At 48.1% G+C, this 20,559-nt stretch overlaps 1 protein-coding gene and 1 non-coding gene across 7 annotated transcripts in view; both read right to left on the bottom strand.

Annotated features, from left to right (window-relative positions):
- AGAP1 (ArfGAP with GTPase domain, ankyrin repeat and PH domain 1) overlaps nucleotides 1-20,559 on the bottom strand; it is a 638,294-nt gene that overhangs the window by 78,017 nt on the left and 539,718 nt on the right. For all 6 annotated transcript variants that reach the window (XM_055291058.2, XM_055291060.2, XM_055291059.2 and 3 more), the window contains 2 exons: nucleotides 9,406-9,560; nucleotides 5,305-5,395 (listed from right to left, as the gene is read on the bottom strand). In XM_055291058.2, the coding sequence (XP_055147033.1) occupies nucleotides 5,305-5,395; nucleotides 9,406-9,560 (246 nt within the window). The remainder of the gene's footprint in view (nucleotides 1-5,304; nucleotides 5,396-9,405; nucleotides 9,561-20,559) is intronic.
- Nucleotides 8,820-8,883, bottom strand: LOC129488959 (U7 small nuclear RNA). Its single transcript, XR_008659794.1, has one exon. It is a non-coding gene; the product is annotated as a U7 small nuclear RNA (small nuclear RNA).

Raw genomic sequence — 20,559 nt, 5'->3', positions numbered from 1 at the left:
ATGCCCACCCCACCGCCCTCCATGCCGCTATGGGTTGCAGATACAGAAGCCACGGACGCTGGCCCCTCATTCAGACCTTGGTGCACCCCCTCCTACCTCCCCCCAGCAGCTTCCAGGCTGTCAGGTCCAGATCTGCAGGACGACATTCATGCGTGGGACACATTCCTGTGCCGGACTCTGAATTCTGTGAAACCCAAAATGTTGCAGGGGGCGGGGGTAAAGTGCTCCAGGGCCCCATGCTCACCACCCTCTGCTTAGAGACAGGTAAGGCTGGGGCTGACTGAGGGGAGAATCTTGCCTCTGCTCCAGCAGAGAATGACTCATCGGCAAGGGTTGGTATCTAAGCATCACCACTGCAATTTCTTTGAAAGACATCTTAAGGCCCAACTGGGACACTTCGCTGTGTCTCAGCCTGGGGGAGAACCTCGGCCTGTGGCTGATCCCAGCCTCCTGGCACGGACTCAGACCTCTGAACTGTCTCCTGCCCCCCACCTGGCTTCAGGCCCCACTGATCCCACAGCCCCAGGCCTGCCCTGCCTGCTCTCCAGGCCCTCACACCTGTGTGCGTGCCACCTGCCAGTACCGCCTTTCCACCTTTGTCCTCTGCAAGCCTCTCGCTCTCCGGGCCTCAGCTCCCCTCCTGAGAAATGAGGCTAATAATTCCCATCCTCAAGGGGCTGTCAGAAGGATTAAAAGCTACGAGGCACTTAGAGCAGTGACTGCCCCATGGGAAGTACCGTGTTAGGTGTTGGCTGTAATTACATCTGTTCCTTCACGTATTCAACCAATATTAACACACTGGCTTCTGGGGATACAGCAGTGAACAAAATGGAGAAAAATCCCTGCCCACAGAAATGTAGGACGTAGATTGTATGGGGACAGACCAACCAGGAAAGAATTAAAAAAACTAGGCCCAGCATAGTGGCTCCCGCCTATAATCCCAGCACTTTGGGAGGCCAATGGGGGAGGATCGCCGAAGGCCAGGAGTTTAACACCAGCCTGGGCAGCATAGTGAGACTAACTCTCTACAAGAAATTAAAAAAATCAGCTCGGTGTGGTGGCATGCACATGTAGTCACAGCTGCTCAGGAGTCTGAGGTGGGAGGATTGCTGATGCCTAAGAGTTCAAGGCTGCAGTGAGCCATGACTGCACTGCTGCAATCATGGACAGGCCCCGAGAGGCAGCCCACCCTTTCTGCTGCACTGCTGCACTCCATCCTGGGCTATAGGGCGAGACCCCATCTCAACCCGCCCCTGCCCCCGCCCAAACCAGAAAAGAGCTAAGAAAATTGTAGGACACACCAGAGCTAGGAAGCCCCCAGGGCAGAACAGCAGGGAGTAGGGAGTAGGGATGTGTGTGTGTGATTTCAAACCTGGAGGTCAGGGAAGGACTAAGAGGCGACAATGGGACAGAGACCTGACGTTGCGGGACCCGAGGTTCTATTTGTGGGCCAAGCTGAAGATGAGAGCCTGGATGTGCTCCTACCGTAGGTTGTGGTGAGCTATCTGGTGGTAGTGGTGGGTGCCAGTCCCCTGTTGTGCGCAGGCCTGGGGTTCACAAAAGGAAATAAGGCAGGATTCTAGACATCAGAAAGGCCCAGGAGAGAGAGGCACCTGTGAGGTCCATGCAGCAGCGCGGGAGGGACCAGCGCACGGTCAGCTTTGACCAGGGCTTCATGGGCGACATGGATGGGCAGACAGAAAGCAGCAGCAAGGGTGGGCTGCCTCTCAGGGCCTGTCCATGAAGGTCAGACCTGCTGGTGAGAGTCACTGAGGGTCCCAAGCCCTAGGATTCTCAGGGGCCCTCAGGTGTGAACTTTCCTTGGCATGTTCCTGGCAGAAGGCAGGCAACAGGTGCCCTAAACAAAGGCCCCACTGTCTGATGGGCCTGGGACACGCTGGGTTGGGCCATGCTGGACAGGTATCTTCAGAGCAGTACTCCCCGGAAGCGCAGGTGTCCGAAGGCTGCAACTTCCTGGGAGGTGGATGTTGTTAAGAGTTTCCCAAATTCACTGGCTCTCGGAATCCCTTTATAGACAGGCACCCTCAAAGCTCCAGAAGCTCAGTGTCCACTCTGGAAACAGTGCTCTGGGACGCGCCCAGGGCACAGACAGAGGGGGCTCCTGGAGGTCTAGCGCATTCTCTGCAAGAACTGGGGGTCAGGGAGCTAGTACCAGAATTCCAAATTCCACGCTGCGTGAAAATTCCCAAGCCTCAAAAGACCCTACCACTCAGACACAACTGGTGCTAACCTTCCAGAGTGCGGCCTTACAGATCTTAACCCTCAAAATACCTGTGAATATTCATTAGGTTCATCTAGAGTCATTGTCATGCCCCTTTTTCATTTTACAACACATTAGGAAGTTTCTTTATCTCAATTAAGCACCCCCTCCCCCACTTTTTTTCCCTTGAGACGAAGTCTCACTCTGTCACCCAGGATGGGGTGCAATGATGCGATCTTGGCTCACTGCAAACTCCGCCTCTCGAGTTCAAGTGATTCTCCTGCCTCAGCCTCCCAAGTAGCCGGGATGACAGGCATGTGCCACCATGCCTAGCTAATTTTTGTATTTTTAGTAGAGATGGGGTTTCACCATGTTGGCCAGGCTGGTCTTGAACTCCTGACCTCAGGTCATCCACCCACCTCAGCCTCCCAAAGTGCTGGATTACAGGCGTGAGCCACTGTGCCCAGGCTCAATTAAGTCTTTTTCCATGATTTTTTAAGGTAGCAAAGAGAAGACATCACCATGAACTGCTCTTCAATTGTTAGACATCTGGGATGCTTCTGATTTTTTGTCATATAAAGCACTGTGATGAACATCTGGAAAGACAGATCTCTGCACCTGCCTTGCTCAATCCCATCGGTTTAGTTCCTGGAGTATATACCTGGAGTCAAGGGCATCCACTTTTCAAAAGCTTTTTATATACATTGTCAAAAGGCCCCATGGAGGTGCTTACAGTTCATCATCAGTGTGGGCACTGTACCTATCCCAGTACTTTCACCAAAATTGGGTATTTTTACTTAACAACTCCTTGCCAATGTGCTACATCTTCTGAGCCTTTCCATTCTTGAGAAAATACAGCAGGCTGGCCAACAGCTGAGTTTGAGTCCTGCTATGGGACTTGCTATTTCTGTGACCTCAGACAAATGACTTGACCCTTCAGGCTCCTTGATTCCTCCCCTTTAAGTGGGGCCCACAGGAGCAGCAACTACTAGGGTTGCAGAATGAAAAGACAGCGCATGCCAGGGTTTGGCACCGGGCTGACATAGACCACACATTTAGCAAATGCGTGCTTGGTATCGCCTCTTTCTCCTGAATTGTCAAACTCTGCCTTTTCCCTTTGTCCCTGTCTATCTGCTCAGGTGGTCTTGCTTAGAACAAACTGGCCCACACCTCTCCTGCACCGGCCTCCCTTTCCCACCCCTCATCCGCACTCACATGCACAAGCTCATCTCAGACAGGACCTGCGACCTCTGATTTGCCAGGTATCACGGTCCCCGCAAGCCACGGATGGCTTTCCTTTTAAAGCAACCTTCAGATGCACGGTGGAAACAACTGCAGGCATTTTCCTTAATGGATGTTCTAATATTTCTCAGATTCGTGCTTTTAAAAAAGCTCTTACTTTTAAAACTTTTTGATAGAAACACACTTCAAATAACTGCTTCTCTCTTCGAACTTCATTTCACCACACGTTTGAAAGTAAAACTTAAACATTCAAACATAAGGAGGTACTTTAAAGAAGAACCTCAAGATACCTGGAGAAGAACCCCTTCCCTCACCCGCAGGACAGGCTTCCACAGAGGCCGCAGACAGACTTTTGATCTCTCCCCTGCCTGCTATGCTGCTGAGTGGACTCTTGGAGGGGGCGCTTCCTTTCCCTTTTGTCTGGAGCAGTCCTGGGCTCCTGTCTCCCTTCCCGGCTGAGCCGACCCTGGCTGGCCTCCTCCCTGCTTTGCCTCTATTCCAGTATGTTCAAAATGGTCTGGCCAGATCCATCTCCCCAAGTGGAGCTCAGGGTCCATCTCCTTCCTGCTCTAAAACTCCAATGATGTCCCTCTGCTTACAAATGAAGAACAAAGTTGGAAAAAGTTTCACTTGGCACTCACACTCCAACTGGCTTCTACCGGTTTTCCAGCCCAAAAAGCACCTCTGATCCTACAATCACCCAGAGAAGCTCTCCTCAAGCCACTCCCTTTGCTCACAATGATTCCTTCGGCCCCTTCCCTGTACAAACCTTGCCCATCTCCAGAGCCCTGCTGACACGACAGCTCCTGCGTGGGTGGCAAGGCCGCCATGTGCCCCCGATGGCTCTCCCCAGCGCTTAGCTTCATGGTCAGCAGGTCGGTGCCTTGTCCAGTGCATTTCAGGCTTCAGGATGGCAGGACCCACCACGCCATGCATGTCTGACTCCTGGGCAGCACCCAGCCTGGTACTAGCACCTCTTACCTTGTTTGAACTGGACTCCCTTCTCTTCAAAACACTACTTAACAAAAAAAATCTGAATGGAAGAAGTTTACTGGATGTCTCCAATACTGTCTCTGGGCTGGGACTGCAACCATGAAAATAAGTCCCTACTCTCAAGATTATGAACAACAAAACGACTTTTTCAAAGGGAAGGTAATAGTATGGATTAGACAACGGAAACCATGAAATAAAACTGGGGTACTCAATGGCACAAAGCAGTAATTACAACTTCTATCAGTTCAATCAGAGGCTTTAGTGGGTAATGGATTTAAGACCAAAAAAAAAAAAAAAAAAGAAAGACATCATTTGATGGCAAAACCCAGAACATATGATTGTGAAATTAAAAAAACAATACCCAAGAATCTCTAGGCAGGAATAAACCAATTATACTCTATTTTTATGGAAAAAAAAAAAAAATCAGTAAGTGATCACTGATTAAGCAAAGAGTAAGCCAGCCGCCACGCCTAGGTAATTTTTAATTTTTTGTAGAGATGGGGTCTCCCTGTGTTGCCCAGGCTCGTCTCGAACTCCCGGGCTTCCTAGATTTGGCACAGGCTGTGGGAGTGGGGTTGAATCCTTTGCACCTCAGGTATGACTGCTGCTCATCGGATGCCTAAGGCAAGGAAAGACTCACAGAAACGTACCCTGCAGCCAGGGGCGAGGCTTGTGTGGAAGGCGCTCAGTTAAGGCAAAATCCAAACAAAATACCTCAGTTTCCTGAAAGCAGTTAACTCTTATCTGCCAAACAGGACAGTTGTGAGTCCCCTGCAACCTGGGCCTAGTGGGACCATATGGTCTCCAGCTACATAGCGCCAGCCCCTGCTACCACCGCACACACTTACTCTGGGTCTCGCAGTCCACACAGTGGGAGTTCCCGCGCATGTTCCGGATCGACTGCAGGGCCATGGCCTCGCTCTGGCTCGTCAGCCGGGACTGGGCACAGAGGAAGACAAAAATACAAGGCATAAGCACCCCGGGAGAAACGCACATCACTGATAACGTCAGGGAAAGATCAAACAGATTGGGAACAAATGTAGGATGAGGATAATTTCTAAACAATCACTCCTGTTTTGATGTCTTTGGGAAAGAGCATAACTGAAGAAGAAATCATCATGCATGGGGCGGGGGGAGGGAGGAAATGTCACATTTTAACACTCATCAGTTGAGACGGACTCTGCCAGAAATGAGCAAAGAGGAGAGATCATCTGTGAATAAGCATGGACCACGGTCACCTGGAGAAGGTAAATGGGTAACCTTCTGGGCAGTAGCCACATGTCTACTTGGTAAGAAGAATGAGAAAGAAATAATCCGTTTATAAGCCCAGGGTTAGGGCTGCATCAGCAATGTAAGACATATCTCATAGTTCCCTGTCAGAAAACTCCATCCATACCACACATCACCCTGGGAGATGTACCTGTCATCTGAAGACCCTCGGTTGCCACAGTGACAAAGCCACTCACCAGGGTAGGGGCAGGGAGAAACACAAGTATAACTGGGGGTGCTGATTCTTAACCTTACACTTGATGGCTTGCTTTATTTTTATTTATTATTATTATTTAAGCCAGTGTCTCACTCCATGGCTGAGGCTGGGGTGCAGTGGTGTGATCATAGCTCACTGCAGCCTTGAACTCCTGGGCTCAAGTGATCCTCCTGCCTTAGCCTCCTATAGTGTTGAGATTACAGGTGTGAGCCACCACACCTGGCTCTATGGTCCTCTTTAAAAAGGATTTAAAAACATACATGCTCATTGCAGCAAGTTTAGAAAATACAGAGAGGGGAAAAAGAACATAAAATTGATAAACAATGATATAGGAATCCATAGTTAAGCATTATTAACATTTTGATATCTGTTCTTTTAGCCTGTTGTTTAAGCACATCTACATACACTTATGTACTTTAAAAAGCCAGCGTAATACATATTGCTGTATAGAAACCTGCCCTTTCCAGCCTAACGAAACTTGTTCATTGCTCACTGCTGTCACATACTCTCTGACATCATTATTTTAAATGGCTGCATAGCATTCCACTTAGTGAAGACCTACTTATCAAGTTCTCTTTGATGGACATTTAAGTTGCTTCCAGTTTTTCTCCATCATAAACGATGCTATAAGAACATATGATTGCTAAGTCTTGGTACGCACTCATGATTATTTACTAAGAATAGATTCCCGGAAGTAGAAGTTCTAAGTGAAAGGATATGTACTGGATATATACCTTTTTCCCCACCTAGAGAGAGGGTCTTGCTCTGTTGCCCAGGCTGGAGTAGTGCAATCATAGCTCACTGCAGCCTCCATCTCCTGGGCTCAAGTGGTCCTCCCACCACAGCCTCCTGAGTAGCTGGAACTACAGGTGTAAGCCATGCACCTGGCTATTTAAAAATTTTTTTGTAGAGACGATGGTCTCCCTATGTTGCCCAGGCTGGTCTCGAACTCCTTGCCTCAAGTGATCCTCCCACCTTAGCCTCCCAAAGCACTAGGAGTACAGGCATGAACCATCGTGTCTGGCTGATATGTACAGTTTTTGAGGCTTATTTATTAAGTATGCATTTAATATTACGGTTAAAGCAAAAATTGATCAATTTCAGAGGACAGTTAAAATAAGCTTGATTTTTGTGTAAGAATTCTTCATAAATTGAAACATCTCGTCAAATTGCTGTGAAACAATATATTACTTGCTACATAATAATAAATTATAATGTATTAATTACTACTGTCTAATTAGCATCATGCGTTATTGAATTTTACTTCCCTTTAGTTAGATACCCAAGTATTCAAAATATGTTTAAACAGTTTACACTGGCATCTGGAATGCATGTGTGTGATCACACACACATACATACAAAGGGATGTGCCTCTATCTGTGTACCTGTATCATTTCTGCGGTTGGTTGGTTTGTCCGTCTAGCTATGCCTATACCTGTATCAGCTCTCAATTATCCACTGGCAGGTAAAATACTATGAAGCTGGTGGTCACCTGGGCCTGTGTTGTTGCCCTCCCGCTACTCCTTGTGGACAGTATTTCATGTTTTATGCCCTCACACCTGTTCAACCCATGCCCATGATGACCAGCTGGAGTCGGCCACCTTCGGTTGCTCAACATGTCCTCCTCCCAAGGGAGCAATTCCCCGGAGCACAGGTGCCTAGTGAGGGCCAAGGGGCAGCATTCTAAGGCTGGTGTGTGCATGAGCTGAGACACGAGTGGGGAGGAGCCTGGCAAGGTGTGGAATGGGAAAGGCTGCCACCATCCCAGATCTTCCTGAATTAGGTCGAGGTGGCAGGGGCTCAGAGTCTGCCGTGAAAGACTGATTTCTCCATGAAGGCGGGAATCTGTGCCTCTCTGTTCGGTAACACATCCCGCCTCCCTGCCTTCCTTCTCCGAATGAGCTGCCCACGCTTGGAGGATGCTGCGTGCTGCTGCTCCCCATTGAGGCGGCCCCAAAACACCCTGTGCTCGTTTCAGGAGGCACACCATGGATGCATGTGGACGCGACCCAGTAAAGCCAGGGTGTATGGAATGAAAGGCAGTGGTTCTCCCCACCTTGGGTATAAAACATCTTTTAAAAAGGGAAGCAAATTACATTATAATAATAATGACTGTGGTCTGGTTTACCCTGGTTAAAGAGGGTAATAAAATGAGACACTTTATCTTTCTGAAAGACAGACTCTCTTTTTAGTGACAAAGCTGCACATAAATCATAGGCAGAAATTTCTTCAAATGGTTACAAATGAAACTGCAGGTCGGTGGGTAACGTCCTTTCTCTTAGTTTCTAGTTGATCATAGTCTGAAATATCAAAATGCTCTCCAAAAGTCTAAAATGTCCCAGCAAAGAGGTTAAAGACAATCAAACGTTAAAATAATGAAACTGAAGCAATCCTTGACGGGAAAAAGGACTTTTGTAGAAGGAACATCACTGGGCAGTAGCCTAGAGAACGCAGGTTAAGCCAGGCGCAGTAGCTCATGCCTGTAATCCCAGCACTCTGGGCATCTGAGGCAGGTGGATTGCTTGAGCCCAAGAGTTTGAGACCAGCCTGGGCAACATGATGAAACCCTGCCTCCACAAAGAATATATATTAAATAAATATACAAATAAATAAGCAAGCAAGCAAGCCACGCATGGTGGCACATGCCTGTAGTCCCGGCAACTCAGGAGGCTGAGGTGGGAGGATTGCTTGAGCTTGGAGATTGCAGAGAGCTGAGATTCTGCCACTGTACTCCAGCCTAGGTGACAGAGAGAGACTCTCTCCAAAGAAAAAAAAAGAGAGAGAAAAATACAGGTTAAAATATTTTTTCTTTTCTAGCTAAATAACTACAAAAAACAAATTGCCTCTAATTATTTTTTTAATATAGAAACATTTGGGGGTGGCGTTTTCTGGTGAGAACCAGAAAACCTGCTAGACAAATTTTAAAAGAGCTGCAACACCACCTCTAATTATTGAATAAAACGGCTTTATCAGTTTAGATAACAGAAACTTTATCTCCCAAACTCCCTGCACGCCCATATAGACCCATCTACTTTTCATTTATGTCCCTAACAAGAGACGGTTTTCCAACTTGATGTCAATTTGAATTCTGGGCATTTATGAGAACAGCGCATCTTTTAAATCTGTCTCTCTTTTTCTGAGTGTATTCTGTCCAAAACAAAAATAAATGTGGACCCAGAAGCCACAAAAGTCCAAAAGATTCCCTCCGGTATTGGCTGACAGAGTGAAGATTTAACCTTGGCTCTCCTGCCAGGGAAGCATGGTCAGGCTGGAATACTCACGTATGATGGTATAGACACAAAGTGTTTCTGATTGTTTTAGTTATTGAGCTTTCTGCTCACAAAGAATAGCTAGGTCCTGTCATTCACACCGGTCCTCTATTTTCCCTCCCTGGGGCATTACTTGGGGCCCGCATTCCCCCTGAGCAGCCGCAGCCTTGGTTTTGGGCAGCCTGGGGCCTTACCTTGTTCTTGCTGCTCTCGCACGACTGCAGGCTGGCCAGGATCTGGCTCTCGATGGCTTGGACCCAGGCGTCCCGCTCCTCATACGTCGTGGCTTCAAAGTGCCACGTTTGGCCAGTGAGGGACACAATGATAAACTCAAAATTTTCTTCTTGTTCTGAAACACAGAGTGTGGGATGAAGAGCTTAGCTTTCATGAGACAGCAGTCCCCCTGCTGGCCCTTTGTCATAGAAGTGCCTTTGGGTTCAGCTGCCCCTGCACAGGCCGGTGACGCGCACGGCACTGGACAACCACAGCAGCGGAGATCTGAATCCATGCACCTCCCAACACTCCAGATGTGGTTTCTAAGGCCAGCATGGCTTAGCCAGGTTTCAATCAAGGCTCAGGGGACAAGGCCAGATGAAATCGATGAGTGATGTCAGCGTCTCTGTGTGGTGCACACACAAAGCAACTCAGGAGAATACTGTGTAACTCATGGCTGAACATCCTTATCTGTGGGATGAAAATTAAGTTAGGGCCGCTAATCTCCGGACACAGGGTTAATTTCTATCTAAGCACTTGTGTAGATCCACAGACACTCCATGGAAAGAGGAACGCGGGAAGGTTCTGTTCTTTTATGGCAGAGGACCTGTTACCGTGGGAGGGGCATCAATTCCCACGTTTTCAGACGGGGAAAGTGCATGGGATCCCGTGCGCCTTAGGGGGATCCCGCGCGCCTTAGGAGGATCTCAGCTGAGACAGGCTCCAGACTTGGTAGCTACTCTGGGGCCATGTCTGCAATGGGAAGAGAGGAACTTGGGGGTACACCCTGCAACTCTACCTGCCACGTCGAAGTCTTTGGGTAAGTTCCTTGACTCCCTTGAGGTTCATTTTTTCTAACCCATAAAATGAAGCAAAAGGGCACCAACTGTCTAGTGCTTTTCTGCTAGTTCCACGAAGTATACAAGCCCATGCGGACTTGGGGCCTGGTCCATGGGAGACACTCCACAGATTCACGCTGGCCTCTGTTCATTATTCCTGTCCCCACTCCCAGCCCCCAAGTCCACGCCCAAAGAGGAGGCACCACCGGCAAAAAACATAACTAATTGCAGACAACCATGAAGAACTGTTTTTGAGATGGGGTCCCACTTTGTTGTCCAAGCTGGAGTGCTGTGGTGCGATCACAGCTCACTGCATCTTCCACCTCGCAGGCTCAAGCAAGGCTCCTGCCTTCGCTTCCTGAGTAGCTCGGACTGCAGGTGCGTACCATCACACCTGGCCAATTGTTACACATTTTTTGTACAGATGGTGTCTCCCTAGGCTGGTCTCAAACTCCTGATCTCAAGTGATCCTCACTCCTTGACCTCCCAAAGTGCTGAGTGACAAGTGTGAGCCACTGCACCAGACCTTCATTAAGAAATCTTCACCTGGGTTTTTAGATGCAACGTCTCATTTGACTCAATGTTTCCGGGCCCTGGCCTGTAAACTAGCTGCATTATAATCCCCTGGCCAGTAACTATTATTGGTACTGACTTTCATCTACCTGCGTGCCAACCACTTTACTTATCTCCGTCACCAGCCCCTGGCCATTGGGCTGGCTCATGTCTACTGCAGGGACCTTTGATCTTCCGGATCTTCGAAGCATAGCTTACTGCCCTCACTTAGGCTGGCTCTCCCAGGCCCTTCCTCATGACGTGCCTGCAGCCTGGGACATGAGGACGTGCCACCCCACTCACCCTTTCCCCACTCTTTTCTGGCTAGGTGCACATGCAGCCCCCTTTGTGGCTGAGAGAGATCCCTTCCACCTGTGCAGCCCACTGATACTGCCAAGTCCCACTCCCAGGGGTGTGGGGACAGTACCCAGCCAGAGAGGGCCCATGGCCTCCACCAGCCCCTCAAAGGTCTGTGACTCCCCTAGTAGCTGACAGCCACTGTGCCCCGGGCATATTCTGGGGGCTGCAGGGAAGTGCCGTGGTGAACGTGCGGATGTCAGGCCTGAGGCCCTGGCTGGTTAGCCCCCTTGGGGTGTCAGCACTGAGGCCCACCCCGTCCGTGAAAGAGAGTGATGCAGGCTGGAGTGGGAGGGGACAGAAAACTCTTTGGAGGAGTCCTCAGCTGGCCCACACGGTATGTGGGTATCCTTTGTACTCTCAGTCACCCTGGTTCCCGATTTCTGGAGAGCTGGTGACAAGAGGTCAGGATGGGAGGGTCTGGTCACTCAGGAATTTTTTTTTTTTTTTTTGAGACGGAGTCTCGCTCTGTCGCCCAGGCTGGAGTGCAGTGGCACGATCTCGGCTCACTGTAAGCTCCTCCTCCCGGGTTCATGCCATTCTTCTGCCTCAGCCTCTCCGAGTAGCTGGGACTACAGGCGCCCGCCACCACGCTCGGCTAATTTTTTGTATTTTTAGTAGAGACGGGGTTTCACCGTGGTCTCGATCTCCTGACCTCGTGATTCGCCTGCCTCGGCCTCCCAAAGTGCTGGGATTACAAGCGTGAGCCACCGCACCTGGCCAGGAATTTTATCCCAATCTACTGGGCTCTTGAATTTGGAGAACAAATGACCCCCCCACCTCCGCCACCTGTGTAATTATGAAGCAAACACTCCACCTGCTGTGGAAAGTGGGGTGGGGGAGGAAGGTGGGGGTCAGGGTGTCTGCAGGTCATGCCTTCAATAATGACCTTAAACACTCAGGGACTTGGAGTTTTCATTTAAAAAAAAAATCATTGTAACTGTAACTTTCACATAGGTTTCACCATGGCTGACTTAAAATGATATCGTGCAATTACTGGCTGAGCCACTGCATCTGTGGGTCTTGGTCCAGCTTCTTGATCCATGGGCTTTTACATCCTAGTACTATGATTTACAGCCTTTTCCATACAGATTCTCATAGGATAGTGCCCCAATTCATGTATTTTATGCCAAACTCTCCTAGTGAACGGATAGGTAAGGTAAGAAAAAACTACATAACTTGCAGTTAGATCATAAGGAAAACTTGGTAATTCATGGGTGGGATGGGACAATTTTTCATTAGGAGATCAACTCAACAGGCTCACACTTTGTTTAATCTGTGAAATTCAAATGCATGTATCAAAGCTCCCTCTGATCAGCGTTTATTGGATCTTCTAGTGAAAAAAATTACAACCATTAGCTTCCCGGTTAAATTTCTGCACAAGTGATCCCCCGTAAAGCTTTCCTGTTCAAATGTCTGGCTCTAGCCAGTCATGAGCTATAGTCACTGGCACTAAGGCCAAGAGCTGGGCTTGTATTACACTGTACGGGTGCAGGGATTGGTCACTGTGGTCCTCAGCTGCCCTCCCCCACGTGCTAGACACTGGGCTGGGTGGATGGGATTCCAGTATGCAGGAGAAGCCTGTGCCCTCTAAACGTGTCTACGTGGTGAGGACGGGCACACACGCAGGCAGATGACTAAACACAAAGTGATAAAAACAATGGAAATCTGAATGAAGCTCCATGGGAACGTCTCTATTTTTTGCCTCATCCCAAAGCAGTAGCTGCTATCTGGTATCTTGCACTGTAATACTCAGTATCTCATGCAAAGACAAAACTTGCAAATTGAATTGCTAAAGCACAGTTTGGCTCTGCCCGATTAATTATGTAAACAAAATTTACCTATGCATGCAAACTCTACTTAGGGTAACAAATATATGTGAGTGTTCACAGGAAAATCAGAACCCATTTCGAGCTAATTTCTAAATGTGCTCCCTACAGTGGCTGTTCTATGGCTTCATCACTCACTCAACCTATTTATTTATTTTTTGAGACAGAGTTTTGCTCTTGTTGTCCAGGCTGGAGTGCAATGGCATGATCTCAGCTCACTGCAACCTCCCCCTCCCAGGTTCAAGCGATTCTCCTGCCTCAGCCTCCCGAGAAGATGGGATTACAGGTATGTGCTACCACATCCAGCTAATTTTGTATTTTTAGTGGAGACAGGGTTTCACCATGTTGGCCAGGCTGGTCTTGAACTCCTGACTTCAGGTGATCCGCCCACCTTAGCCTCCCCAAATGCTGGGATTACAGGCATAAGTCACCACACCTGGCCGATCACTCACTTTAAAAAATCTATCCCACCACCTGTCTTCTCCTTATACTGGACACAAGAAAGTTCCCTTGTCTAGTATCTTCTATGTCAATCAACATTTCTGTCCCTGCTTTCAGCTCGGTCCTCTCCTCCCCCGTCTCTCTGCGTCCTTTACCTGGTCCTCTCATACCTTCCTGCGGACCTGGATTTGGCATGGTTTCCTCACTCTCTCGCAAACTTGATGTCCCCCTTCTATAGACCTCCTGCCCTCACTTCCTGATCTCACTCCATCCTTGAGAGAGATCATCACCTCTTTTCTTCATCCTTCACTCACACAATCTGCAAAGCAGACATGCTCACACGTGCATCCAGCTCTTTACCACCCTCTCTTTTCTAATCATGCTTCGCCATCATCCACCCGATTGAAACCTCACTCTGTAAGATTACAGATGAAGGAACAGCCAGGGGCCATGGGCTGTGCTCAGTCTTCTTTCTCACTGACCCCCCACTTTCTGGAGCACCTGACATTGCTGATGGGCACCACCATCTTGCCATATTTCCCCCCTTGGTCTTCTGAGATGCTTGATCACCCTGAAGCCTCACCCAGATGTGAGCAAGGCTTTTATCAGGGTGAATGAAAGAGATGTGAACAGACTTACATGGATTCACAGCTAAGGGGTACTAAGTAGCATAAACTAGCAGAAGGTCTGCAGTGGTCAACCATGGAACTTTTACCTCTGTCTTGCCTCATTCAATATTCAATGTTTTATCAGTGACTTGGATAAAGACATATAAAGTCTACTTACCAAATGTTGAAAGCAAAGAGTTTTGGGGGATAGCAGATAAACTAGGGTTTTATCCCCATCCACAGGGTCTAAAAAGAGAAGGATCTCTGAGCTGAACTGACAAGTCAAATGGTCAAATGCATGACTAGAATTCCTTCCCTTGGACCCCAACAGCAAGTGAGGTTTGGGGGAAGATTTTGCTTCCCAACTATAAGTATGAAAAGGCTGAAGGACTGCAGTGAACAGCAAGCCCAGAATGAGGCTTCCAGTGAAAGTGAAGGCTGTGAGTGTGTCATCCACAATGGTGGGGAGGTGGTCCTGTCTCCATCACTCAGAGTGGTAACCAGCAGGCACTGCAGAGAGAGCCCAATGCCAGGGACTGCTCACTGGGGACTCTGAGCACAGGGGACTTCTGTCTGATGGAAGAGGGATGACACCTGTTCCAGGTGCCCTGGAGTCAACCCAGGACAGAAAAAAATGATGGAGACCCTGCAAGTGGAAGATTCTGTCCCCCTCACAACTATCCATAGATGGAGCTTATGCGTTCTGCTCCCTTGGGGGTTTCAGGCCCTTGAATGTGGCCCTTTCAGAGGAGACTGGTGGGAATTCAGCATCTCACAGATGATTGGGAGGGCCCTTGCAACTCTGAGATCCTATGGGAGTGATGCAAGATAGCTGAGAACTATCTTGCATCTGTGTTCTCAATAAAGGCAGCTTTGAGCAGCTGCAGAGAATCCTGTGTTGAGATCTCCAAGGATGGCTCCAGGCTCCTGGAGAAGGATCTGCGATCAGCTAGCAATATCTACCCCAGGGCAAGCAGGGGTGCCCGTGGCGTGCCTGCCACCTTCTCACTGTGCAACTATAGTTCTCTTTCCAGCTTTCTGATCACTGCTTCTCTTTCACCTCCCTGGTTCCTCTGCATGTGGCCTTTAGTGAAGGCAAACTTCAAGTTTAGTTAATGTTCCTCCTTCCTCCTCCCTCTTTCTTAGGGGTTCCTTTCCTTCCGAAGCTTAGAGAGTCACTTCCTACAGACATGTACAATTCTCATATATATATCTCCAATTCATATATCTACTCGGTTTTGGATTTTAAAATGCCTATGGATGTTTCTCAAATACTTTGTCCTCATATCAAATTTAACATGCATCACATAGATTTGCTAGAATTTTCAAATGCTCCTCTTGGGGTTCTGTTTTTTTTTTGAGATTGAGTCTTGCTCTGTTGCCCAGGCTGGAGTGCAGTGGTGCGATCTTGGCTCACTGCAAGCTCCGCCTCCCGGGTTCACGCCATTCTCCTGCCTCAGCCTCCCGAGTAGCTGGGAATACAGGCGCCTGCCATCATGCCCGGCTAATTTTTTGTATTTTTAGTAGAGACGGGGTTTCACCGTGTTAGCTAGGATGGTCTCGATCTCCTGACCTTGTGATCCACCAGCCTCAGCCTCCCAAAGTGCTGGGATTACAGGCGTGAGCCACCGCACCCGGCCTGGGGTTCTGTATTTCTGTTAATGATTACAATGCTATTCTAATAATAAAATCTCAAAATCACCTGGATTCCTCCCTCTCCCTCTTCCCACTTTCATCTCATCAGTCACAGCCCTGCTTAGCAATATCTGCCAATCTGTACCCTTCCACTTCCTTCTACTTTCAGCCCTTGCCTGACTGTGAAATTGGTTCTGGCCCAGCTTTAACACTTCCCTGAGTTTACTGTGTAAGAAGTTTGTGCTGTGGCTCCCCTCTCCAACACTTAAGCACTTCTCCCTTGTTCCTGGGGCCTTGCTTCCCTTCCAAGCTGACTGCATCACAACACAGTAGTCCACAGTGAGGCATGATTTCAAGAGGACCCTCCTTCTCCTTCCCCAAATCAAATACACGAGCTGAAACTAGAATTGTGAGCCTAAAGTGCTAAAAACCTGCAAAAGTGAAGGCTACCCTGAGAGGCAAACACCTTTGGTAGCACAACAGATAAGGTCCTAAGATAGGAAACATAAACCCAGGGTCCAGCACCTGGCAATCCTGCAAGGAAAGGAGCCAGGAGGCCCCAGGTCTCAGAGCTCCCTTGGCTTCTGGTATCGTCTCTACAGGAAAGCTTCCCATGGACGGAGACCAACTACATCTGAACTCAAAACCAGAGATCACCCAACACACTGCAAACAAGACAGCAGATTTAGATCCAAAGTATTACTGATACAGGCCGGGCACGGTGGCTCACCTAAGGTGTCAGGAGTTCAAGACCAGCCTGGTCAACATGGTGAGACCCCATCTCTAGAGACAGATTGCTCTTAAACAAATATCAAGACGGATCACAGACTTCTTAAGCGTAACAGTGAGAGTCGCAAGATAGCGGAATAATATCCTCAGGAGAAAATAACAGTGTAGACTTGAGATTCAGATAAACTCTCTCTCAAGAACAAGAGTGAAATATAGGCCAGGTGCAGGGGATCACATCTGCCAACTCAGCACTTGCCACGTGAGGTGGCAGAATCACTTGAGCCCAGGAGTTCAAGACTGGTCTGGGCAACACAGTGAGACCTCATCTCTACAAAAAATTTGAAAATCAGCCAGGCATGGTGGCTTGCACCTGTAGTCCCAGCTACTTGGGAGGCTGAGGTGGGAGGATCACTTGAGCCTGGGTGATGGAGCCTGCAGTGAGCTGTGATCACACCAATGTACTCTAGCCTGGGTGACAGAGTGAGACCCTATGAAAGAAAAAACAGAAAAGAAAAGAGCAGAGAAGAAAAGAAAGGAAGAGAAAATAAAGGGAAAGAGAAAAGAAAAAGGAAAGAACGAAATATATTTTTCTGCAAAAAAACCCAAAAGTGCTTATTACCAATAGACGTCCACTAGGGAAATTACTAAATGATATACTTCAGGGCCAGGCACAGTGGCTCACGCCTGTAATCCCAACACTTTGGGAGGCCGAGGCAGGCGGATCATCTGAGGTCAGGAGTTCAAGACCTGCCTGGCCAACATGGCAAAACCCTGTCTCTACTAAAATACAAAAAAAAAAAAGAAAAAAAGGCTGGGTGTGGTGGCACACACCTGTAATACCAGCTACTCAGGAGGCTGAGGCAGGATAATCACTTGAACCTGGGAGGCGGAGGTTGCAGTGAGCCGAGATCATGCCACTGCACTCCAGCCTGGGTGACAAGGAAAGACTTCAACTCAAAAAAGGAAAAAAAAAAAAAAAAAAAAAAGATCCTAGAAGGCAGGTTTGTGAAAGACAGGTTGGTGAGCGAATGAACTGATAAATATGTAAACAAAAAAAAATCTAAATAAAAACAATACTGACTATGACTGCTAATGACAATGTCTACCACGGGAAAGGCCGAAATGCTGGAGCACGTGAGAGTAGTGGTGAGGACATGGGAGTTACAACGTCACAGGGGCCTTGTACTGCTCTAATGGGGGAGGTAAGGACTCACTTCACATGTTGGTAAGTAAATTAAGTCCATGTGGCAAACCTCTGCAAGAAAATAAGTAGAATGTGCAATTTCTCAACCAGAAGAAAGAAAAAAATTAATAAGAGAAAGAAGCATGATTAAAACTTCTTAGCCAATGAGGAATAGAAGAGAACTCCGTTCCCTTGGACAGAGATAATCCATCCCTAAACCCCACAATGTCACTAATCCTAAGGGTGAGATGTCAGAAACGCACCTTTGAACACTCAGTTAAAGGATGCTCAAGACAAGGACACCCGCTGTAACTGCTTTTTTTCATCCCTGCTACCCGGTGTAGTAAGACAAAAATAAGGAAATAAAAGACTGAGAGATGGGAAAGGAAGATAAAGACATTCACAAGGTATATGACTGTCTTCATAGAAAACCCCAAATCACCTACAAATTATTAAAAATCATAACAGCAGTTGGCAAATGGGCAAGATATAAGATGAATATAGAAATATTAATTAATTGCATTTCTGTAAACTAGCAAACAAAAATCGTATTTAAGCATGCCTTCACAAATAATAGACATATATTTCTATCTCTGAGGTAGGAAAGTAGAGATACAAAGACTTGTGAATGAGCTAAATACTTCCCTAAAAGTAAGAACATAAAGGACCACTTGGTATCCACAGCCACTCAGAAGAGGTGGTAGAGAGAAGGCTTTACACTTTGCCTGGAGGTGACGGATTAGCCAGAGTCTGAGGGTGGCCTGCTCAGGTTTAGGCTTCCTCTCCTGGAGAATGAAACCCTGGCTAATTGGCTAATTACCATGAAACACCAACAAGGCCCAACAGAGTGAAGAGGAAACAGATGCAAGACACCCCATGACCCAGGCTGATGGGCACCAGCTTCAGGTAAAGGCATGGATTGGGAAGGTCAGCCCCATGATAGGCCCTGCTGACCCTGGAAAGCACAGCTAAGCTTCGCATCCTAACTAAGAAACAACTGTGCAACCCCAGACTCACTTAAGATATTCTTTTTTCGAGGGGGAGTCCTGTGCAATAACTCTAAACCTGGAAAAGCACAGGATTATACAAATAATGAAGAAATAAAGACACGAATTGCAATCCCCAGGACCAACAGCTCTGTGATAAAGTGTGGTGAGCAGGAAGCTGTGCCATCTCTTTGATCCTTGGGTATGGTCTGTCTCCGACATGTATGAAGCATACACAAAGGCCCAGTGATCACAGGGCAGGTCTGAACGCCAAGCTTTTCTGTGTGAGTAGCGGTTCACCATGTAGTGAGATGCCGATGAACAGCTCTTTGGGGTTTCTGTTCTGTTTTGACCGGATGGTTCAGCCTAGCCCTGGAGAAGCAGAAGATGGCCCCCTCTGTTTCGTCAATGCGGGGTCCAGCACCAGCTCCCAAATCAAGAGGCAATGGTGCTGCTGACCCTGGGCTGGCCTCTCCCAGGCAGGCTGTGCTGATGGGGACCGGGGCTGAACTGTGATGCAAATATCTGGGACACCTGGAGGGAAGAGGCTCAGTCTGCCCTGGGAGAGGCAGGACAGAGGCAGGAGATGGAACCCTACATGCTCAGTGCAGAGGTGGGCCCCGGCAGGGGGACTACCCTGTGTCTTCTTTTGGATTTTCAGGCCCTGAAATTTATGACATGGGTCCGAACAGCTGGACCTTGCTTCCTGAGGAAGGATTAACATCTAAGCACAGAGCCTAATTAAGGCCACTCTACACCAACACTGCCAAGTGGAATCCAGCTATGCTAGGCCCATGTGTTTCCCAGGATCCTGTCTTTAGGTGGCTTTATTTTTTATTTTGAGACAGGGTAATAGTAATAGGTAATACCCATACGTAATTACCATAGGTAATAGGTAATACCCATACGTAGAGTTTCAGATCTAATTTATATCTGCCATATGACTTTTCTCTGCCTCCCAAGATTAAAAAAATAAGCACAAGGATTATAGAGCAACTGCATAGTCATGTTACAACTTCCAGGAAGAAATCTGTTTATCCATAACAAATCTACTGCATGGAATAATAAATATAGAAAATAATACCACTGGGCTCCAAATTCTGTCAGGCACAACGCCAGGACTTTACAGCCATTATTGCGTGTAATCATTTTCCTCTCTTAAAGTGGCAGTACTCTTCCTCCAGTTCCTAAAAACAAATTAACATTTAATAAAAGGAGCTCTCCTTGGGAATCAAAGATGGTGTAGGGGCCGGAAGGGTCTCCCAGTGGCTTTCTGTTATCTTCTCCTGTTCCTCATGCCAAGAGAACAAGATGGTTGGGCCTTTTGAAAACAGTTTCCCCAGAAATCCCTCAACAGCTTGTCTTACTGTCCCTCTTTTTCTTAATTTTTATTTTTTTCTGAGATGGAGTCTCGCTCTGTCGCCCAGGCTGGAGTGCAATGGCACGATCTCAGCTCACTGCAACCTCTCTCTCCCAGGTTCAAGTGATTCTCCTGCCTCAGCCTCCCGAGTAGCTGGGATTGCAGGTGCCTGGCACCACGCCCAGCTAATTTTTGTATTTTTAGTAGAGCTGAGGTTTCGCCATGTTGGCCAGGTTGGTCTTGAACTTCTGGCCTCTGATGATGTGCCCGCCTCGGCCTCCCAAAGTGCTGGGATTACAGACATGAGCCACCGTGCCTGGCCTGTCATACCTCTTTCTAACTGATGTCTGGTCACACCATCAGGTCAGTCTGGTAAATGCTGGGGGACGTGGTACACAGAGGTGTGGTCCTCTGGGCCTTCCACGTGCCACCTGCCGGGTGTCTGGCTCCCTGGCCAGCACAGGGAGCAAGGATGGCCCCATCTATGTTGGCCAACTGGGGCACGTGATGTCCCTGGCCACTCTGATCAGTCCTGGTGGGGGCACATGATCAAGAGTCCTCCAGTGTTGCACATCTGAGTTGTGTCCATAGAGTGCCTTCCCCTCTTATCTGGGAC

Source organism: Symphalangus syndactylus, chromosome 8 (genome assembly GCF_028878055.3).
Source record: "Symphalangus syndactylus isolate Jambi chromosome 8, NHGRI_mSymSyn1-v2.1_pri, whole genome shotgun sequence".
Classification (NCBI taxonomy): Eukaryota; Metazoa; Chordata; class Mammalia; order Primates; family Hylobatidae; genus Symphalangus; species Symphalangus syndactylus.
This window is presented reverse-complemented; position numbering and strand designations above follow the sequence as displayed.